General features: G+C 55.5%; 13 protein-coding genes across 13 annotated transcripts; 2 read left to right on the plus strand and 11 right to left on the minus strand.

Moving 5' to 3' along the window:
- Positions 1–214: 214 nt before the first annotated feature.
- On the minus strand, positions 215–811 carry IUM83_01602 (uncharacterized protein; the record flags this gene model as incomplete). Its single annotated transcript, XM_067925468.1, has 1 exon — positions 215–811. The coding sequence occupies one exon, from the start codon at positions 809–811 to the stop codon at positions 215–217; it is 597 nt and encodes a 198-aa protein (XP_067797602.1).
- Positions 812–1,097: 286 nt separating this feature from the next.
- IUM83_01603 (TKL protein kinase) lies at positions 1,098–2,760 on the minus strand (the record flags this gene model as incomplete). Its single annotated transcript, XM_067925469.1, has 3 exons — positions 1,098–1,103; positions 1,224–1,232; positions 2,008–2,760. 3 exons carry the CDS (start codon positions 2,758–2,760, stop codon positions 1,098–1,100), a joined length of 768 nt encoding a protein of 255 aa, XP_067797601.1.
- Positions 2,761–3,102: 342 nt separating this feature from the next.
- On the minus strand, positions 3,103–3,819 carry IUM83_01604 (putative alcohol dehydrogenase; the record flags this gene model as incomplete). Its single annotated transcript, XM_067925470.1, has 1 exon — positions 3,103–3,819. The coding sequence occupies one exon, from the start codon at positions 3,817–3,819 to the stop codon at positions 3,103–3,105; it is 717 nt and encodes a 238-aa protein (XP_067797398.1).
- A 38-nt stretch (positions 3,820–3,857) lies between these two features.
- On the minus strand, positions 3,858–4,185 carry IUM83_01605 (alcohol dehydrogenase; the record flags this gene model as incomplete). The annotated part of the gene is made up of 2 exons (XM_067925471.1): positions 3,858–3,889; positions 3,975–4,185. The coding sequence occupies 2 exons, from the start codon at positions 4,183–4,185 to the stop codon at positions 3,858–3,860; spliced, it is 243 nt and encodes an 80-aa protein (XP_067797607.1).
- Positions 4,186–4,399: 214 nt separating this feature from the next.
- Positions 4,400–5,539, minus strand: IUM83_01606 (putative alcohol dehydrogenase; the record flags this gene model as incomplete). The annotated part of the gene is made up of 3 exons (XM_067925472.1): positions 4,400–5,118; positions 5,198–5,266; positions 5,329–5,539. 3 exons carry the CDS (start codon positions 5,537–5,539, stop codon positions 4,400–4,402), a joined length of 999 nt encoding a protein of 332 aa, XP_067797606.1.
- A 272-nt stretch (positions 5,540–5,811) lies between these two features.
- Positions 5,812–6,828, minus strand: IUM83_01607 (Murein transglycosylase; the record flags this gene model as incomplete). Its single annotated transcript, XM_067925473.1, has 1 exon — positions 5,812–6,828. One exon carries the CDS (start codon positions 6,826–6,828, stop codon positions 5,812–5,814), a length of 1,017 nt encoding a protein of 338 aa, XP_067797397.1.
- A 1,625-nt stretch (positions 6,829–8,453) lies between these two features.
- Positions 8,454–9,674, minus strand: IUM83_01608 (Murein transglycosylase; the record flags this gene model as incomplete). Its single annotated transcript, XM_067925474.1, has 1 exon — positions 8,454–9,674. The coding sequence occupies one exon, from the start codon at positions 9,672–9,674 to the stop codon at positions 8,454–8,456; it is 1,221 nt and encodes a 406-aa protein (XP_067797611.1).
- Positions 9,675–11,162: 1,488 nt separating this feature from the next.
- Positions 11,163–12,383, minus strand: IUM83_01609 (Murein transglycosylase; the record flags this gene model as incomplete). Its single annotated transcript, XM_067925475.1, has 1 exon — positions 11,163–12,383. The coding sequence occupies one exon, from the start codon at positions 12,381–12,383 to the stop codon at positions 11,163–11,165; it is 1,221 nt and encodes a 406-aa protein (XP_067797610.1).
- Positions 12,384–13,565: 1,182 nt separating this feature from the next.
- On the plus strand, positions 13,566–15,281 carry IUM83_01610 (Adenylate cyclase; the record flags this gene model as incomplete). Its single annotated transcript, XM_067925476.1, has 2 exons — positions 13,566–14,245; positions 14,321–15,281. The coding sequence occupies 2 exons, from the start codon at positions 13,566–13,568 to the stop codon at positions 15,279–15,281; spliced, it is 1,641 nt and encodes a 546-aa protein (XP_067797710.1).
- A 97-nt stretch (positions 15,282–15,378) lies between these two features.
- IUM83_01611 (ribokinase) lies at positions 15,379–16,350 on the minus strand (the record flags this gene model as incomplete). Its single annotated transcript, XM_067925477.1, has 1 exon — positions 15,379–16,350. The coding sequence occupies one exon, from the start codon at positions 16,348–16,350 to the stop codon at positions 15,379–15,381; it is 972 nt and encodes a 323-aa protein (XP_067797289.1).
- Positions 16,351–16,789: 439 nt separating this feature from the next.
- On the minus strand, positions 16,790–17,761 carry IUM83_01612 (Ribokinase; the record flags this gene model as incomplete). The annotated part of the gene is made up of 1 exon (XM_067925478.1): positions 16,790–17,761. One exon carries the CDS (start codon positions 17,759–17,761, stop codon positions 16,790–16,792), a length of 972 nt encoding a protein of 323 aa, XP_067797290.1.
- A 257-nt stretch (positions 17,762–18,018) lies between these two features.
- On the plus strand, positions 18,019–18,351 carry IUM83_01613 (Centromere protein X; the record flags this gene model as incomplete). Its single annotated transcript, XM_067925479.1, has 1 exon — positions 18,019–18,351. One exon carries the CDS (start codon positions 18,019–18,021, stop codon positions 18,349–18,351), a length of 333 nt encoding a protein of 110 aa, XP_067797726.1.
- Positions 18,352–18,577: 226 nt separating this feature from the next.
- IUM83_01614 (SMAD/FHA domain) lies at positions 18,578–19,196 on the minus strand (the record flags this gene model as incomplete). The annotated part of the gene is made up of 4 exons (XM_067925480.1): positions 18,578–18,760; positions 18,837–18,920; positions 18,998–19,060; positions 19,122–19,196. The coding sequence occupies 4 exons, from the start codon at positions 19,194–19,196 to the stop codon at positions 18,578–18,580; spliced, it is 405 nt and encodes a 134-aa protein (XP_067797291.1).
- Positions 19,197–19,985: the final 789 nt, after the last annotated feature.

Here is a 19,985-nt window from a genome sequence, read left to right on the forward strand (position 1 = left end):
CTCAACCCACCAGGTGAGGCAGGTTCGAGCCAAGCCAAGTGCCTTGAACCGTGGCGAGGCATGACTGAAATTTCGAGCTGTGCAAAGGTTGACAAAGAGGCGAGAGAGACTACGAATCACAAACTCAAGTAAATATGTTGCCGTTGACAATACTTTCTTCCAGTGGTCTCAACAAAGCCGAGCCAAACAAAAAGCAGGAAAACTACATGTAGCGTTAGTTTCGACGAAGAGGCAGGAACGAGTCGATAGTTGCTGGGTCCACGCCTTGCGATTGCAGGCCTTGGCGTGCAGAAAGCAGTTCAAAGCGGCGGCGAATCTCGACCGTGTCCAGAATGGGGTCGATCGGCGCCAATTGTTGGGAATTCGCACTTGGACGCTGTGTCGCCGCAATTCCTTGATCTTCAGCTTCGCTTTCATCCGTCGCCTCAAACTCCGTCTTGGTGATTTCACGTTCTTGGGGATGTTGCGATCTGGTTCGAGCTCGACGAGTGGTCAAAAGCGGGCGCGGAGCTTCACGTTCTTGAGCCGCGGCACGTTCACGCATTTCAGCTCGCTCTTCGTCGTCGAACAGGACATCCAGGAGGCGATCGTAGTAGATGTTAACATCCTTGGAGGTGCACTTACCCCCTTCCGCTTTCATTTGAACCCCGTTCTTCAAACGGGAGATTTGGGAGCGGATGGAGTTGATCGTCAGCCCGTAGATGCCATTCGCCGCCATCTCCTCGCACAGCTGTTCCAGCATGCCGATTTTGCGTTTCGACGAACGATATTCATCGCTGTTCCGCTCCAGCCAGGCCATCAACCTGTCCATGGGACTTTGATCACCAGGAGGTACAGGAGTCATCCATCGGAGGCGCGGAGTTGCTTGCGGAGTGGAGCGTCCTGGTCGTCGCATAGCTTCTTGGTCTTGATTCACCCTTTGATTCTGGTCTAGCTACGAGTTTTCTTCCACCATGTTCCCAAGTGCGTCTTCGTCTCACATCAGCGTCGCCTCCCTGATCCAAGCTATTCTTCGTGGGCTAGGATTGTGTGTAGTTTGTACAGCGCCTCTGCTGCTGTGGGTCGGAGCTTGCTCTCCACCGACACGCAAGCAAGTCCTAGATCTACCATCGATTGCAATGCCCACGGCGAGAACTCAACATGCAATTTTCCAGCCGCCACCATCTGCAGTATGGCTGCTTCCGGCTTGTTTGTCTTCTTCCTGGCGTGGGCGTATGGCAAACAATGCGTATCTAACTCAGATAACACCACACCAAATGAAAACATGTCTGCTTTGTCATCGTATTTCTCCCCCAGCATCACTTCTGGAGCCATCCACAGCGACGTTCCCACTCCTGCCGTCATTGTTTCAGCGATCCGCTCACGCGAGACACCGAAGTCAGTGAGTTTCGCATCCAAGTCTAAACTGAGCAAAATGTTCTTGGATTTCAAGTCTCGGTGGATCATGGGTAACTGTAGCGAATGCAAATAGGTAAGAGCATGAGCGACGTGAAGGGCAATTTTCACCTTCTCCTGGTCAAAGCCCTTGCGATGGCCTTGAACTTTAAGTTTATCGAGCAAAGCTCTCAAGTCACCTCCCTCCATATACTCCAAGACGCCACAGAGATCTGTCAAAGAGTCCCAGGCAACACCGACAAGCCGTACAATTCGGGGATGATCCAGCATTACTGTCCGCTTCACCTCAGTCAGGAACTCATTAAGATGACGGACGCTTCTTCGATTTTCTTGCACCAGCATTTTGATCGCGACAAGCTGGTTATTGTACGTTCCAGCGTATACCTCTCCATAGGCTCCTCGACAAAGCAAATGCTGAACGAACACCTTCTCTCGAGGGATCCGCGCTGTAGTGATGACTTCGTCGTCCCACAAACCGCCGAGTCCGTGCGGCGCAACGCCCTGCGAGTTGGGATCGCTGGACATGGTAGAGCGTCCGTTTATGGTGGGATGGTAGTTTGCGTATGTGTCATCGGTATCCTTTGTGTTGGAACGCCTTGAGCGCCAGAGTACCAGAGCAGCGATGAAGAATATCAGCGCTACCGCTCCGATGGTAACACCGACAATACCCCCTGCAGTAAGCCCTGAGTGACTTGACGTGATAGTCGTCGATGTCGGCGACGGAGTGGTAATAGCTCCGCCAAACACACTTGCACTGGTGTCAGCAGTGCTCGAGGTGCTACCACTTGCGCTTTCAATTCCACTTGCGCTGCTACTGCCGGTGCTGGCATCGTAGTTGGTGTAGAACTTGGTATTGCCTTCATAGCACGTGTGGTTCAAGAGGGTCGACCTGTTGACGAAATACCGAGTGGCATCACCGCCGCATGCTCCATGATCGTACAATTGGTACAACGCAGAGCCATTCGTGAACAGCGTAGCACTGGACGATGAATTCTCGGAAGCAAATTGGCAGCCGTCAGCGGTGGCTGTCGCGTTGATCGTGCTTAGCGTCCCGCACTCCTCGCCTGTGTAAGTCTCGATCATCAAAAATGGTTGCAGGAGGCCACCACTGCCGCCGCTAAAGCTGTCAACCGAGTACGAGTACGGGTCAGTGATGCACTCGCTCTTGGTGTAGTATGTGTGTCCGCTGTAGACTTCTGTTGTGCAGTTGGGATCAGCAACGCAGCTTGACACGCTTGTCACGCTTGTCACGCTCGACTCGACCGAGGCCAAGTCGGCCAGGCGACGCGTCAAAATGCCATCAGACTGAAGAACCGCCGGGGAGACGTAGGCTGATGCCGCGGCCGTGTCATACGTGAAATCCATGGTCACGATTTGCGGCGTGTGAGCGCAGTTTTCATCGACGTAGTAGCTTCTCGCGAGCAAGTCGACGGCCGATGCCACCCTGCCAAGTTCTGCCAACAGGATCGCAACAACAACACTGGACCCAGCCATCTGCTAGGTGAGCTCTGCCCGGCAAAATCTTTTGTGAGATTTGAAGTCGCTTAGTTCACACACCCGTACCTGCGCACTCATTCGATTTATAGCTGAACCCAACTGACCCAGTGTGGCGATTCCTCCACCACAAGCTGGCCACCCATGCTCGCATGCTGGAATTATTCAACGGATCTTCACCCCAACGGCCACTGCTTATGAAGCAATGCTTGCTTACAGCTTGATCACCATCTTGCCGATGTTTTGCTGTGCGTACAGGCGATCGATAGCGTCGGGGATGCTTTCCAGTCCGCGGAACTCGGTGGGGTCGATGCCGGCCTTGAGTTTGCCGTCCTTGATCAGATCGAGCAGGTGCTGCAGATGCTCCGGGACGTGCTTGGCGTGGTGGAAGAGCAGGAAGCCGCGCAGCGACGCCGAGCGGAGTTGCATCTTGCGGTTCTGCTGGTATCCGTACTGCGGGTCGTGGCCGGCGTCGCCGTGGTAGTGCGACACGTTGCCGAACACAATGATGCGGCCGAAGATGGCGATATTGTCCAGCACGGCCTTGAACATTTCGCCGCCCACGCTCTCGAAGGCGAGGTTGATGCCGTCCGGGTACTCTTTCTTCAGCACCTCGGTCAGGTTCTCCTTCTTGTAGTTGATGGGGCGGTCGACGCCTAGCGACTTGAGGTACTCGACCTTTTCGTCGGAGCTGCACGCTCCAATGACGTGGTTGCCAGCCAGCTTGGCCAGCTGAACAACAAACTGGCCGGTCGCCCCTGCCGCTGCCGACACGAACACCGTCTCGTTGGACTTCATCTCGCCAGCCTTCTCCAGGGCAAGCGAGGCCGACACACCGCAGACGGTGAGAGGGATCACCGACGGCGACAACTCCGGCGTCTTGACGATCTTGGCAGCCGGAACCTCCGTGTACTCGGCAAAGGCGCCCAGATGTTGGTAGGCGACGGTCTCGCCGACCCAGACATCGGTCACGCCTCCCCGACTGACTCGACGACCCCCACTGCAGCCAGCAATAGCAACATTAGTTTACTTTTAATATATGCTGTAGTAATTTCTACATGCAGTTATTTGCTATCGTGGCGGACCTCCTTCCAGCCCGCAGTTGATGGGCAGCGTCGTGCGGCCGTAGCCGCCGTTGGTGATGTTGATGTCCGTGGCGTTAATGCCCAGAAAGTGGTTCTTGACCACCACGTTGCCCGCCTGGGACTTGGGCAGCTCCTGGTCGACCACGATCTTGGTGGCCGTGCGGAAGTTAGTGGACCACGTGTGCACCTGGACGCGGCGGAACGGCGGCATCTTGACGGCTTGCGCTATTGCGTGTCAATTCTGAACCGTTACAGAACTGATGTCTGCGACGTGTGAGACCCGGGTCCTGATTACGAATCAGATTAGATTTGCACTTAGTATTGCTATCAAACAGGTTTGACCCGCCAAGCGTGACTAGCTAAAGTGTAGCCATGTGATTTGCACTTCAAGATGGGGAGGTCTTGCTGGGCCTACATGTACTGCACTACAGGCGAACAACCAGCTTGCCGATGTTTTGCTGGGAGTACAGGCGGTCGAGAGCCTTCGGGATGCTCTCGAAGCCCTGGAAGATGGTGGGATCGATGCCAGCCTTGAGTTTGCCTTCCTCGACGAGCTTCAGGAGGCGCTGGAGGTGCTCGAGCTCGTCCTTCGGGTGGTGGCGGCGCTGGAAGCCGCGCAAAGACGCAGAACGGAGCTGCATCTTGCGGTTCTGCTGGTATCCGTACTGCGGGTCGTGGCCGGCATCGCCGTGGTAGTGGGAGCAGTTGCCGAAGACGATGATGCGACCGAAGATGGCGATGTTGTCCAGCACGGCCTTGAACATGTCGCCGCCCACGCCTTCGAAGGCGAGGTTGATGCCGTTCGGATACTCCTTATGGAGCACAGCGCTGAGGTCTTCCTTCTTGTAGTTGATGGGGCGATCAACGCCAAGAGACTTAAGGTACTCGACCTTTTCGTCAGAACTGCAGGCGCCGATGACGTGGTTGCCTGCGAGCTTGGCCAGCTGTACGGCGAATTGGCCCGTAGCTCCGGCGGCAGCGGACACGAAGACGGTCTCGTTGGACTTCATCTCTCCTGCCTTCTCGAGGGCTAGTGAAGCAGACACCGCGCAGACTGTGAGCGGGACGAGCACAGGAGATAGTTCTGGGGACTTGATGATCTTCGTAGCGGGGACCTCCAGATATTCGGAGAAAGCACCGATGTCTGGAGAGAAGTACACGAGAAACAGCTATCAGCGAGCAAGATAGCACGTGAAATCTTTCAATGAAGATGGTGGACTTACTTGAGTAGGCTACGTTGTCCCCGACCTTGATATCCTCGACGCTTTCACCCACTTCAACGACGACTCCAGCTACGAATTCGAACAAAAGCATTAGTAGGAGAAGCAAACAATGCAAAGGCTATGGTACTGACCGGCTTCTAGTCCGCACTTCACAGGCAGTGTGGTGCGCCCGTAGCCGCCGTTCGTGATGTTCACGTCCGTCGCGTTGATGCCCAGGAAGCGGTTCTCTACGACCACGTTGCGAGGGCCGGCGGTGGGCAGCTCCGGCTCCTCCACAATCTCGGTCGCCTTGACGAAGTCCGTGGAGTACGTGTGCACTTGGATGCGGCGGTAGGAGGGCATGGTGGCTTCAGTGGTCTCTTGACGGTTGTCAATCGGTAAATGAGCTCGGGGTTTGTAAAATATGCGCTCTCCTTCCACACCTGACGCGATGTGGTTGGCACTTCGACGTGCAGCACTACGTATTCATTCCTTGTGACGAAGCCGTGAGTGCGCTTTTGATTTGATGATAACGTCCCCAGCCTGTTCTTGAAAACAATCCGCAAGGAAGACATCGAGGGTGTATTATTTTCACGCGATACACTACACACTACAGTAGAGACATGTGCACTCACTTATTCACGGCGCGACTTGACCTTCTTGGTCTTGCAATTCGCGTCACGCTTCGGTGTCGATGTTGAAGGTTCGGACGTCTTCGGGGATGGTAGAACGGTGTCTGCTTCGCCCGCAACAGAGCCCGCTTTATTCGCTGTTTCGGCCGTAGTCGGCGCAGCGATGGTCTCGGCAGAGTGAGCTGAACCTGCAGACGACGTTGAATTCGAGAACGAAGACGCCTGACTACCGGTGGGGTTGACGATTTCACCGTCGACAGGGTTGTTGCCAGGCAGCTTCGTCACCACCATGATGTCTTCCACGATCTCCGGTTTAGTTGTGCACCGAGTCTCAGGGGCTTTGTTACTGAACGAAGCGGACAGTGGAGCACACTCGCCGGCGTTAAAGTAGTTCTTGTCGGTGCACTGGTCCACGGCAGCCTGGAGAACGTCGACATTCCACCCATTGAGGAAGTCGCCGTGGAAGCCGAAGCCCGTGCGATCGCCGTTGGCAAGCACGAACGGATGCTGGTCACCAACCCATTCATCATCGTATTGAGCGACGTTGTAGAACGCCTCGTAGAAAATCTTGACCATTTTCTTCCAACCGTCCGGGCAGCTACCGCCGTCAAGCCCCGTTGCGTAGGCCACATGTGACTTGTGGTCATCCGAGTCGAGGTTCTTGCCGTCCCAGCACATTGGGAAGTTCACTTGACCACGAAGTCCGTCCGGACATTTAAAGTTTGGGATGCCCTGCTGCTCTTTGTGCGGGTTGTTGTAGTCGATGCAAACCCACGTGATAGCCTTTTCCTCGATGGAATCACCCTTCTCGCGCAGCTTTGGGTTACCGGCGAGCATCTTGAGACCGTCAGGGAATGCGATGATTTTCTCGTCGCCTGTTGGACGCGGCTCGTAGTAGACGATCTGGTGACTTTCAACGAGACCGTAGCCTGTGCCGTTCTTGAACTTGACGTAGAGTTGCGGGATCCAGTACGCACTCAGATCGGCGCCAATTGGGCACGACGTGCAAGTGGATGCCAGACGCTTCACCGGGGCTCACAATCGGGTCAACGCGATCCACGACGAGGTTGTTGAAGCAGTCGAAGCGGAACATGCCGTGGGTTGTTGGCATCAGCGCGGCGATGGCCGCAGTCGTCGTCGTCCATGTCGAGATCTTCATGGTATCGCGTTGAGGTGCTGCTCGGAGAGAAAGTTTTTAAGTGAGGTCGTCGATAAGCGGCTCTCGCAATTGCAGCATTCCCGTGCAGCAAAGAACTTGCGCTAAACTTCATTTGGCAGAAATTACCATCGGGGCAATCCCCGCTGTTCGACCCCACTCCGGTTGGTAGCAGCAGTCGCAATGTTCACTTCACCAAGTGTCGATGGTCCGTAATCGCAGCTGTATCGGAGTTTGAGCACAATGGAGGGAGAAGGCATTTCACGATGACTATGGCTGTTCGCAGAGAGCATGCGGCGCCGGCTGCGCTCAATTGAGTGCCTCACGGGCCAGTTTGTGTACTTCGCTTCTCGTGGGCAACACGGGTTCGTGATCAGGGGTTCGAGCTGCACCTTCCGACGCTTGTCTGCTGTTATCGATATCGATAGGCCATTCCAACAACCTACACACACAATTGCCAGTCGTCACGACTGTCGTGGGGCTAGTACAAGCGTTGCACACGTAGGTACGTGAACCTGATAAGATCCGCCGCAACTCGGCAGTCTGCTTTCGGGGATCACCATGAGTCATGTGGGCAGGGTGTTTGTCATGTGCTAGACGATCGGGTATGCTTCGGCGAACAACACTCTTGTAATCAATGCCGTGCCTAGTGCTGTCGAGGATTCTACGTGGCAACTCGGCTTTTACTAAATTGATCGCCTTCCAAACATTGAAACATCGGCTGCAAGGTGCACCGAGCAATAGTTTGCTGCTGACCACGGTGTAGAAAGAATCTATGTGCGAAGTCGTCGTAATGGACCCTTGCGTGCCTTGCACTCAGTGGCCGTCGCGGACAAGATGCATCCTGTGCAGCAGCAAAGATTTCCGTCTGAACGCTCGTGTCCGTTCAGATTCACCCCAACCGAGGGCGCTTTTGCTCATTAAGTCTACTTAAACCACTGCATTCGCGCAGTGCTTGCGGGACCAACGCTGCTTAGTGATAAAGCGTTCGAAGACCAGCAAACCTGCTGCATCCCGTGATGCACGTTCGGCTTCAACTTGGTCCATAGTAGAACGAAGGTAAATCCTAGGTCCGTATCCGATGAACTGGCCGCAGAAATGGCAACGCTCTTGACCCGCTGCGCTGGCCTGTCTTGCGTCTGCTCGTGGGCTCAGTCCGATATCTGCCGAGCCAACCCCACTCGCATGCGACTGTGGAGTCTGCTGTACGCGATCACGGTGGCTTCAGTGGTCTCTTGACGGTTGTCAATCGGTAAATGAGCTCGGGGTTTGTAAAATATGCGCTCTCCTTCCACACCTGACGCGATGTGGTTGGCACTTCGACGTGCAGCACTACGTATTCATTCCTTGTGACGAAGCCGTGAGTGCGCTTTTGATTTGATGATAACGTCCCCAGCCTGTTCTTGAAAACAATCCGCAAGGAAGACATCGAGGGTGTATTATTTTCACGCGATACACTACACACTACAGTAGAGACATGTGCACTCACTTATTCACGGCGCGACTTGACCTTCTTGGTCTTGCAATTCGCGTCACGCTTCGGTGTCGATGTTGAAGGTTCGGATGTCTTCGGGGATGGTAGAACGGTGTCTGCTTCGCCCGCAACAGAGCCCGCTTTATTCGCTGTTTCGGCCGTAGTCGGCGCAGCGATGGTCTCGGCAGAGTGAGCTGAGCCTGCAGACGACGTTGAATTCGATAATGAAGACGCCTGACTACCGGTGGGGTTGACGATTTCACCGTCGACAGGGTTGTTGCCAGGCAGCTTCGTCACCACCATGATGTCTTCCACGATCTCCGGTTTAGTTGTGCACCGAGTCTCAGGGGCTTTGTTACTGAACGAAGCGGACAGTGGAGCACACTCGCCGGCGTTAAAGTAGTTCTTGTCGGTGCACTGGTCCACGGCAGCCTGGAGAACGTCGACATTCCACCCATTGAGGAAGTCGCCGTGGAAGCCGAAGCCCGTGCGATCGCCGTTGGCAAGCACGAACGGATGCTGGTCACCAACCCATTCATCATCGTATTGAGCGACGTTGTAGAACGCCTCGTAGAAAATCTTGACCATTTTCTTCCAACCGTCCGGGCAGCTACCGCCGTCAAGCCCCGTTGCGTAGGCCACATGTGACTTGTGGTCATCCGAGTCGAGGTTCTTGCCGTCCCAGCACATTGGGAAGTTCACTTGACCACGAAGTCCGTCCGGACATTTAAAGTTTGGGATGCCCTGCTGCTCTTTGTGCGGGTTGTTGTAGTCGATGCAAACCCACGTGATAGCCTTTTCCTCGATGGAATCACCCTTCTCGCGCAGCTTTGGGTTACCGGCGAGCATCTTGAGACCGTCAGGGAATGCGATGATTTTCTCGTCGCCTGTTGGACGCGGCTCGTAGTAGACGATCTGGTGACTTTCAACGAGACCGTAGCCTGTGCCGTTCTTGAACTTGACGTAGAGTTGCGGGATCCAGTACGCACTCAGATCGGCGCCAATTGGGCACGACGTGCAAGTGGATGCCTTCATGGCGGCACCATCGGCAGTCTTGCTGAAGCCGTTTCCACCGCTGATAGCGTGCACGTGACCAGACGCTTCACCGGGGCTCACAATCGGGTCAACGCGATCCACGACGAGGTTGTTGAAGCAGTCGAAGCGGAACATGCCGTGGGTTGTTGGCATCAGCGCGGCGATGGCCGCAGTTGTCGTCGTCCATGTCGAGATCTTCATGGTATCGCGTTGAGGTGCTGCTCGGAGAGAAAGTTTTTAAGTGAGGTCGTCGATAAGCGGCTCTCGCAATTGCAGCATTCCCGTGCAGCAAAGAACTTGCGCTAAACTTCATTTGGCAGAAATTACCATCGGGGCAATCCCCGCTGTTCGACCCCACTCCGGTTGGTAGCAGCAGTCGCAATGTTCACTTCACCAAGTGTCGATGGTCCGTAATCGCAGCTGTATCGGAGTTTGAGCACAATGGAGGGAGAAGGCATTTCACGATGACTATGGCTGTTCGCAGAGAGCATGCGGCGCCGGCTGCGCTCAATTGAGTGCCTCACGGGCCAGTTTGTGTACTTCGCTTCTCGTGGGCAACACGGGTTCGTGATCAGGGGTTCGAGCTGCACCTTCCGACGCTTGTCTGCTGTTATCGATATCGATAGGCCATTCCAACAACCTACACACACAATTGCCAGTCGTCACGACTGTCGTGGGGCTAGTACAAGCGTTGCACACGTAGGTACGTGAACCTGATAAGATCCGCCGCAACTCGGCAGTCTGCTTTCGGGGATCACCATGAGTCATGTGGGCAGGGTGTTTGTCATGTGCTAGACGATCGGGTATGCTTCGGCGAACAACACTCTTGTAATCAATGCCGTGCCTAGTGCTGTCGAGGATTCTACGTGGCAACTCGGCTTTTACTAAATTGATCGCCTTCCAAACATTGAAACATCGGCTGCAAGGTGCACCGAGCAATAGTTTGCTGCTGACCACGGTGTAGAAAGAATCTATGTGCGAAGTCGTCGTAATGGACCCTTGCGTGCCTTGCACTCAGTGGCCGTCGCGGACAAGATGCATCCTGTGCAGCAGCAAAAGATTTCCGTCTGAACGCTCGTGTCCGTTCAGATTCACCCCAACCGAGGGCGCTTTTGCTCATTAAGTCTACTTAAACCACTGCATTCGCGCAGTGCTTGCGGGACCAACGCTGCTTAGTGATAAAGCGTTCGAAGACCAGCAAACCTGCTGCATCCCGTGATGCACGTTCGGCTTCAACTTGGTCCATAGTAGAACGAAGGTAAATCCTAGGTCCGTATCCGATGAACTGGCCGCAGAAATGGCAACGCCTCTTGACCCGCTGCGCTGGCCTGTCTTGCGTCTGCTCGTGGGCTCAGTCCGATATCTGCCGAGCCAACCCCACTCGCATGCGACTGTGGAGTCTGCTGTACGCGATCACGGTGGCTTCAGTGGTCTCTTGACGGTTGTCAATCGGTAAATGAGCTCGGGGTTTGTAAAATATGCGCTCTCCTTCCACACCTGACGCGATGTGGTTGGCACTTCGACGTGCAGCACTACGTATTCATTCCTTGTGACGAAGCCGTGAGTGCGCTTTTGATTTGATGATAACGTCCCCAGCCTGTTCTTGAAAACAATCCGCAAGGAAGACATCGAGGGTGTATTATTTTCACGCGATACACTACACACTACAGTAGAGACATGTGCACTCACTTATTCACGGCGCGACTTGACCTTCTTGGTCTTGCAATTCGCGTCACGCTTCGGTGTCGATGTTGAAGGTTCGGATGTCTTCGGGGATGGTAGAACGGTGTCTGCTTCGCCCGCAACAGAGCCCGCTTTATTCGCTGTTTCGGCCGTAGTCGGCGCAGCGATGGTCTCGGCAGAGTGAGCTGAGCCTGCAGACGACGTTGAATTCGAGAACGAAGACGCCTGACTACCGGTGGGGTTGACGATTTCACCGTCGACAGGGTTGTTGCCAGGCAGCTTCGTCACCACCATGATGTCTTCCACGATCTCCGGTTTAGTTGTGCACCGAGTCTCAGGGGCTTTGTTACTGAACGAAGCGGACAGTGGAGCACACTCGCCGGCGTTAAAGTAGTTCTTGTCGGTGCACTGGTCCACGGCAGCCTGGAGAACGTCGACATTCCACCCATTGAGGAAGTCGCCGTGGAAGCCGAAGCCCGTGCGATCGCCGTTGGCAAGCACGAACGGATGCTGGTCACCAACCCATTCATCATCGTATTGAGCGACGTTGTAGAACGCCTCGTAGAAAATCTTGACCATTTTCTTCCAACCGTCCGGGCAACTACCGCCGTCAAGCCCCGTTGCGTAGGCCACATGTGACTTGTGGTCATCCGAGTCGAGGTTCTTGCCGTCCCAGCACATTGGGAAGTTCACTTGACCACGAAGTCCGTCCGGACATTTAAAGTTTGGGATGCCCTGCTGCTCTTTGTGCGGGTTGTTGTAGTCGATGCAAACCCACGTGATAGCCTTTTCCTCGATGGAATCACCCTTCTCGCGCAGCTTTGGGTTACCGGCGAGCATCTTGAGACCGTCAGGGAATGCGATGATTTTCTCGTCGCCTGTTGGACGCGGCTCGTAGTAGACGATCTGGTGACTTTCAACGAGACCGTAGCCTGTGCCGTTCTTGAACTTGACGTAGAGTTGCGGGATCCAGTACGCACTCAGATCGGCGCCAATTGGGCACGACGTGCAAGTGGATGCCTTCATGGCGGCACCATCGGCAGTCTTGCTGAAGCCGTTTCCACCGCTGATAGCGTGCACGTGACCAGACGCTTCACCGGGGCTCACAATCGGGTCAACGCGATCCACGACGAGGTTGTTGAAGCAGTCGAAGCGGAACATGCCGTGGGTTGTTGGCATCAGCGCGGCGATGGCCGCAGTTGTCGTCGTCCATGTCGAGATCTTCATGGTATCGCGTTGAGGTGCTGCTCGGAGAGAAAGTTTTTAAGTGAGGTCGTCGATAAGCGGCTCTCGCAATTGCAGCATTCCCGTGCAGCAAAGAACTTGCGCTAAACTTCATTTGGCAGAAATTACCATCGGGGCAATCCCCGCTGTTCGACCCCACTCCGGTTGGTAGCAGCAGTCGCAATGTTCACTTCACCAAGTGTCGATGGTCCGTAATCGCAGCTGTATCGGAGTTTGAGCACAATGGAGGGAGAAGGCATTTCACGATGACTATGGCTGTTCGCAGAGAGCATGCGGCGCCGGCTGCGCTCAATTGAGTGCCTCACGGGCCAGTTTGTGTACTTCGCTTCTCGTGGGCAACACGGGTTCGTGATCAGGGGTTCGAGCTGCACCTTCCGACGCTTGTCTGCTGTTATCGATATCGATAGGCCATTCCAACAACCTACACACACAATTGCCAGTCGTCACGACTGTCGTGGGGCTAGTACAAGCGTTGCACACGTAGGTACGTGAACCTGATAAGATCCGCCGCAACTCGGCAGTCTGCTTTCGGGGATCACCATGAGTCATGTGGGCAGGGTGTTTGTCATGTGCTAGACGATCGGGTATGCTTCGGCGAACAACACTCTTGTAATCAATGCCGTGCCTAGTGCTGTCGAGGATTCTACGTGGCAACTCGGCTTTTACTAAATTGATCGCCTTCCAAACATTGAAACATCGGCTGCAAGGTGCACCGAGCAATAGTTTGCTGCTGACCACGGTGTAGAAAGAATCTATGTGCGAAGTCGTCGTAATGGACCCTTGCGTGCCTTGCACTCAGTGGCCGTCGCGGACAAGATGCATCCTGTGCAGCAGCAAAGATTTCCGTCTGAACGCTCGTGTCCGTTCAGATTCACCCCAACCGAGGGCGCTTTTGCTCATTAAGTCTACTTAAACCACTGCATTCGCGCAGTGCTTGCGGGACCAACGCTGCTTAGTGATAAAGCGTTCGAAGACCAGCAAACCTGCTGCATCCCGTGATGCACGTTCGGCTTCAACTTGGTCCATAGTAGAACGAAGGTAAATCCTAGGTCCGTATCCGATGAACTGGCCGCAGAAATGGCAACGCTCTTGACCCGCTGCGCTGGCCTGTCTTGCGTCTGCTCGTGGGCTCAGTCCGATATCTGCCGAGCCAACCCCACTCGCATGCGACTGTGGAGTCTGCTGTACGCGATCTCACTGCTCGTGTCGAGCGTGGCGTCCTGCTCCATCGCTGCGGAGATGTACCGCCACGCGGAGCTGCGCAAATCCGCCGTACGCTTCATCTTCTTCTGCTTCTTCTTCTATTCGTGGCTCTGGTCGCTCTTCCGCGGCGTGTTCTACCTGGACGCGTTCATGTCCGGACCCCTGATCGACTCGCAGTCTGAAGAAGCGGCCGACTACAATGACGCGTTGGGACTGTTGGGCGTCGCGCAGTCGTCCGACATGACGTCGGTTCTTCTCTCCTGCACGACAATTTTGGGCGACACGGCGCTGCTCGCGTGCTCGCTCTGGATGCTGCCGATGACTGCGGAGCTCTCGAGACTCGCACGCAAGAACATGGATCGAGGCCCCGCAGGAGAGCGTGAAGCTGCGAGATGGTACTGCCAGTGGATCCACGTGGCCACCGTGGTCTTCTTGCTCTGCGAGGCAGCGTACACCATCTACAACAAAGGGTTCAACAACAGGTCGTACCGGATCCTCATCAGCGGCAACATGCTGCAAGGAATCACGCTGGTCTACGTGGTCTACGTCCTCATCAGCCTTAAGTGTACCGGCCGTAACTACGAGACCATTGACGGCTCCATCGTTTTATCGCCGTTGTATAGGCGCATCAAGGGAATCATGTACGCTTCATACTCTGCTGGCACGTAACTAACTGACAACGCAACGCTGACTTGTTCCTGTATTTGTGATGACAGGATCGTGTACATGGCTTTCTCGTTCCAGTACCAAATCATCTCGTTGATTCTATTGTACAGCCACTTTGAGGTGCGAATGCCGACAGTACTCATCGGTGTGAGCACGCTGCTGTTCAACAACTCCGGCACAGCGTTGTCCATCGTGATGGGGTGTAGCCAAGAGTGTTTCTTCAGGTCCTTCCGCCACTATGTCCCGGTGGAGTACGTGGAGGCTTTTTACATGTCGGACCCCGCACTTGCGATGGCAAACGCAGCCGCTGGATACAGTCCGCCGATGGAGAACCCTGTTTTCGTCTTCACCGACGTTGAGGCATCTACGCAGCTATGGGGCTTTGAGGACGGTGCAATAATGCGTCGAGCAAATGAAATCCACGAGGATATTATCCGTGGGTCACTGGCGCAGTTTCGTGGATATGAAATCACTACGGCAGGTGACGCCTTCCAACTCGCCTTTTTCACCACCAAGGAAGCGGTTGAATATTGTTTTCAGGTCCAGCTGAAATTGTTACGTGCGCGTTGGCCTAAGAAGCTGCATAATCTCATACCAGCCACTGCCCGGAAGAAGACGAAGACCAAGCGTCTCGTGTTTAGTGGTCTTCGTATTCGGATGGGGATTCACGACGCGCACGAGTCGGAAGGCGCTCTTGTGAAGGATATTCATCCTGTCACGGGTAAAGTCACGTACACAGGCCTGTCGGAGGTCATCGCAAATGAGATCAGTGATACTGGTGCTGGTGGACAGATTTGTGTGACTCGTCGCGTGGCAGAATGGTTATCGGTGAACAGTACCTCAATCGGTCATATCTTTTACGTTGACCGTATGGGAGAGCACCCGATTCCGCAGTTGAATATGACCGTCGAGGTGTTTCAAATTACTCCGCACAGCCTGGAGGTACGCAGGAAGGCATTCAACACGCAACAACTCGATGCTATCAAAGCCGTAGGCGATCTGTCACAATGAAGTAATTATCGGAACAAACAAAACGCTAGCTTGTTGGCAACCTGAAATCCGCACACGCACAAATCCAATCCATTAAGTGGATCGGGATACTACAATCTTACAGCCCGTTCGTCTTCAGGAATGACACAACCTCGTCACCTGAAGGGAGACTTGGTAGCGCGCCAGCACGCTGAACGCACAGAGCGCTGGCAGCCGAGGCCCGAACCATGCAATCTTGAATCGAGCGACCTTCGGTATACGCAACAGCAAATGCTCCACGGTAGCAGTCTCCAGCTCCAGTCGTGTCCACCACGTTGTCGACCTTGAAAGAGCTTTGGCGCAGAACTTCCGAATCGTCATCAGGAACAAACACCGATCCATCGGCGCCGAGAGTGACGAGAACGTCCTTTGCTCCCTGTTCCTGCAGGAACCGAGCAGCTGCAATTGCATCGTCCGTGTTGCTAACCTCGCGCTCCGTCAGCCGCGCCAGCTCAGTTTCGTTCGGGCACACGAAGGTCAGCAGCGGAAGAACATCAGCCGGAATCTGGTAGTCGTCGCCTCCAGTGTCCCACATCACTGGCACATTGGTCTCTGCAGCGGCCTTGGCAACGAGAGCGTTGACGTGCACAGGGATTTCACATTGCACAAGCACGAATGCTGCAGTTTTGATAGCGTCAATCAAAGAGCTGGGGAGCTCGGCAGGCCACGCAGAGTTGGCGCCACTCACGATCACGATGGAGTTGTCTCCGTCAGGGTACACGAACACGAAAGCGAGACCCGACGAGCATTTTGCTTGGGTGCACAGCGAAGTGTCCACACCCACGGATTGTAGCATCTCCTTGATCATTTTGCCGTGGTTGTCATTGCCGAACTGACACGCCATCTTGGCCGTCAGCGTGGGGTGGTCCGCTCCAATGAGCTTGGCGATCGTAGCAGCTTGGTTGTCGCCTTTGCCGCCAGGGTAGACGTTGCCCGTGTCTGGCTTGTTAGCAGACAGCGTTTCACCTCGAGCTGGCATGCGGTCCACCTCCACCACGATGTCTGCTCCTACGGAACCGACGACGAGGATGTGTCGGCGAGTCTGCGTCATGGTCGTGTGCTTCTTCTCGTCCTTGAACGTCGATATTGGCGTGGAGTGCGTTTCTGCTCGACAATCTTCAAGTGAAAACGCTCCAGGGCAACAAACTTGCATGTGAATGTGCTTCAAGGAGAGCTCTCAGCAGCAATTCATTTGAACTTCAACCACTCTGTCACGCATCAGGCACCGGTAAGGCCGCAGCAGTTTGCATGGACTTGTACTGGTCCGTAGTCGCTTGACTCCAATGCAGCGGGAAAATATTGCAGGCTAAATCCCGACACCGCGCATTTCTACAGGTATCGCACTTGGTTGCAACAGAACTTGCGCCCATACTCGTTGGGATGGCAGTAAAGCGATGTACATGTAGTATTGAACTGGAAATTGCTGTGCGTGCGCGCATATATTCAACGCAGAGCATACGTCATACGGATACCTCATCTACTTCTCTCGCTTACAGGGCGTGCTCCTTGAGGAACGCCACGACCTCCTCGCCCGACGGCAGACTGGGGAGTGCACCAGCACGCTGCACACAAAGCGCACTAGCCGCAGCTGCGCGAGCCATGCAATCCTGCACCTCGCGGCCCTCTGCGAAAGCAACAGCGAACGCACCCCGGTAGCAGTCTCCAGCCCCGGTGGTGTCGACCACCTTGTCCACCTTGAAGCACTTCTGGTGCACCAGCTCCGAGCCGCCCGCCGGGACGAACACGGATCCGTCCGATCCCAGCGTGACCAGCACGTTTTTGGCACCCTGCTCCTGCAGGAACCTGGCCGCCGCCACGGCGTCGTCCGTGTTGTTGACCTCGCGCTTGGTCAAGCGCGCCAGCTCTGTCTCGTTGGGGCACACGTAGGTCAGCAGCGGCAGCAGGTCGGCGGGGATCGGGGTGTCGTCGCCTCCAGTGTCCCACATGACGGGCACGTTGGTCTCCGCGGCCGTCTTGGCCACCAGGGCGTTGATGCGCTCAGGGATCTCGCACTGCAGCAGCACAATGGCCGCCGACTTGATGGCGTCCGTGAGGGCGGCCGGGAGCTCGTCGGGCCACGCACGGTTGGCGCCGCCCACGATCACGATGGAGTTGTCGCCGTCCGGGTACACGAACACGAAAGCCTGGCCCGAGGGGCAGTCCGGGTGGCCGGCGAGCGCTGTGTCCACGCCGGCGCCCTGCAGCGCCAGCTTGAGCGCCTCGCCGTGCGTGTCGTTGCCGAACTGGCCGGCGAACCTGGCGGACAGCGTGGGGTGGTCGGCGCCGATGATCTTGCCAGCCGCCGCCGCCTGGTTGCTGCCCTTGCCGCCCGGGAAGAAGTTGCCCGTGTCGGGCTTGGACGCCGACAGCGTCTCGCCGCGCACGGGCAGGCGGCTGATCTCCACGACGATGTCGGCGTTCACGGAGCCGATGACCAGCACGTGCTTGCGGCTCTGCGTCATGCTCTGCTCTGCTCTTGACTTGATCTCCAGCGGGTAAATTGAACAGTGGCAGTCCCAGCGTGAATGACTCAACGCCAACGGGGAGCTGTGGTTGAGGTCAAGCGGCACCGATTTGACCGGGGTACGTGTTTATCTCGGCTACTGTATTAACGGGTACAGTGTACCCGTGGTACTGTAACGCTGCTTCAGTTTTCATTCCCCCAACTTCAAGTAGTGTGCCGCACACGATTTCGTGTCTCGCACACCAGCAGAACGCAATGGCGCCGCCGACCTTCAAGCCGGCGCTGGTGGAGCAGCTCTTCCAGGCCGCGTGGGCCGCCAACGCCGCGAGCGCGGCCGAGACGGCGGCCAGCGACAGCAGCGACGAGGAGGAGCTCTTCGACTCGGCGCCGCTGGTGAGCGCGGCCGCCGCCGCCGCACGCGTGCGCAAGATCCACGCGGACGCCGTGAAGCTCAGCGCCGAGATGCTGCGGCTCTTCGTGGTGGAGGCCGTGCGCCGCGCGCAGATGGAGGCCATGGTGGACGACAGCGAGCAGGTGGAGCCGCAGCACGTGGAGCAGATCCTGGCGCAGCTGCTGCTGGACTTCTAGGCGTGGCGCGTCAGGACGCGCAGGAGGTGGCTCTGCTGGCGCTGGAACAAGGCGTCGGCCAGGAAGCTGCTGTGGTGCAGGCGCTCCGGGTCCAGAGAGCCGCTGGGCTCGTCCGAGACTGCGGCCAGTTTGGCGAGGGACTGGTAGAGCTGCTGCAGACGCGTGAGACGCTGCGAGAGAGCAGGTTAGAAGGGATAAAGAAGCAGGAGAGCTGTGAGAGGCTTAGTTAGTTAGTTACCTGCTGGATCATGTCGTAGAGGAAGCGCCCGTTCGACGAGAGATCGGCCACTGGGTCTTCTATTGGGTCGGAGGAGGGGGGAGCTTTATCTCCTGGCGACGTTGAGAGCTGGAGACGGACCCACTCGTCGGCGTTGAGGATTTTCTGCTGGAGCATGCAGTCGACGAGGAACTGTTGATGGTAGTAGCAACGGAGTGAGTGGGAGGGTGAGGGAGGGTATTTTCAAGAGGGAACAGAGACTACCGACCTGTGCGGCTCCGAAGCGAGCGGCGAGGACGTCGTCTTCAGCGCGTTGGAGAAGCGCTTCGAGCTGGTCGCTGGCCTGTGCGATCTGTTCATCACACTGTTGACCAAATGGTGAGCTTGGACTGTGTATAGTTGCGTCCGTACTACCAGAGCTGGGCTTACCTTGACAACGGCGCTTTCGAAGAAACGATGCAAGTCGTTCTCCCACTGGGATTTTGCCGCGGCCTAGAAGCAGATATTTGTTAGTCGAGAAATACAATTAAAGGATGCCCGTTTTCAAACAAACCTGCTCGAGAGCTTCTGCACGTTGCTGCCGCTTCAGTTTTTCCAGTTCTTGATCTTTCTCCTCGATCAGTTCCATGAGTCTTTGCAGTTGCTGGGCATGGCTTTCCCGCATCGACGATTGCACTTGATCGTGTTCGCTTGAAAGACGCTTGGTCGTCTGCTGAACGTGCTGCTCAGTTTGTGCCTTCAGTTTTAAACGATATTGTTCAACACGAGTGGCCTCAATCCACTTTCGCCATGCCCGCAAAATGAGTTTAGAGGCTCCACGATGAAACCCTTTCCGCAACATTTTCCGCTGCTTTTTGTGCTGCTCTGCTATTGCTCTCCACCTACGCACAATCTGGGCGAGCAAAGGCTGAATACGTTGAAGTCGATAGTGACGTTCCGACATACGATCCAGATGGATGTCGAGCTTGCACTGCTCGCGGTGCTGCACTTCCAGCACGTGATTTTTAACCGTGTGCTTATGTGTTAATCGTTCCCATCTTCGGAAAGCTGCGTGCCTCGTCGCCATTGCCTTCTTAACGACAAGTCCTCGTAGCAATTTTGATCGCTGCGTCACCGACACGTGATGCAGGTAGAGAGCCATCCAGCATTTACGAACGAGTCGGCTTTCATATCGCTGCTGGAACGCCTCCAGTCGGCATATTATCACTTGACTACTCATAACCGCGGCATCTCGCCACTGAATGAAAACGTGACCACAACGCAGTTGCTTGAGTGCTGTGCTAACCTCTTGAAGCTGTCGGGATTTACACTCTCGGTTTTGACTCTGTATTCGAAGTCCCCTTTGCCAGCGCACGAGTGCTTGACTCATAATTTCATTCCGCTTCAATCGGATCGTCTGGTTGATGAGCTTTTCATG

This window comes from Phytophthora cinnamomi (genome assembly GCF_018691715.1).
Source record: "Phytophthora cinnamomi strain GKB4 chromosome Unknown Contig14, whole genome shotgun sequence".
Classification (NCBI taxonomy): Eukaryota; Oomycota; class Peronosporomycetes; order Peronosporales; family Peronosporaceae; genus Phytophthora; species Phytophthora cinnamomi.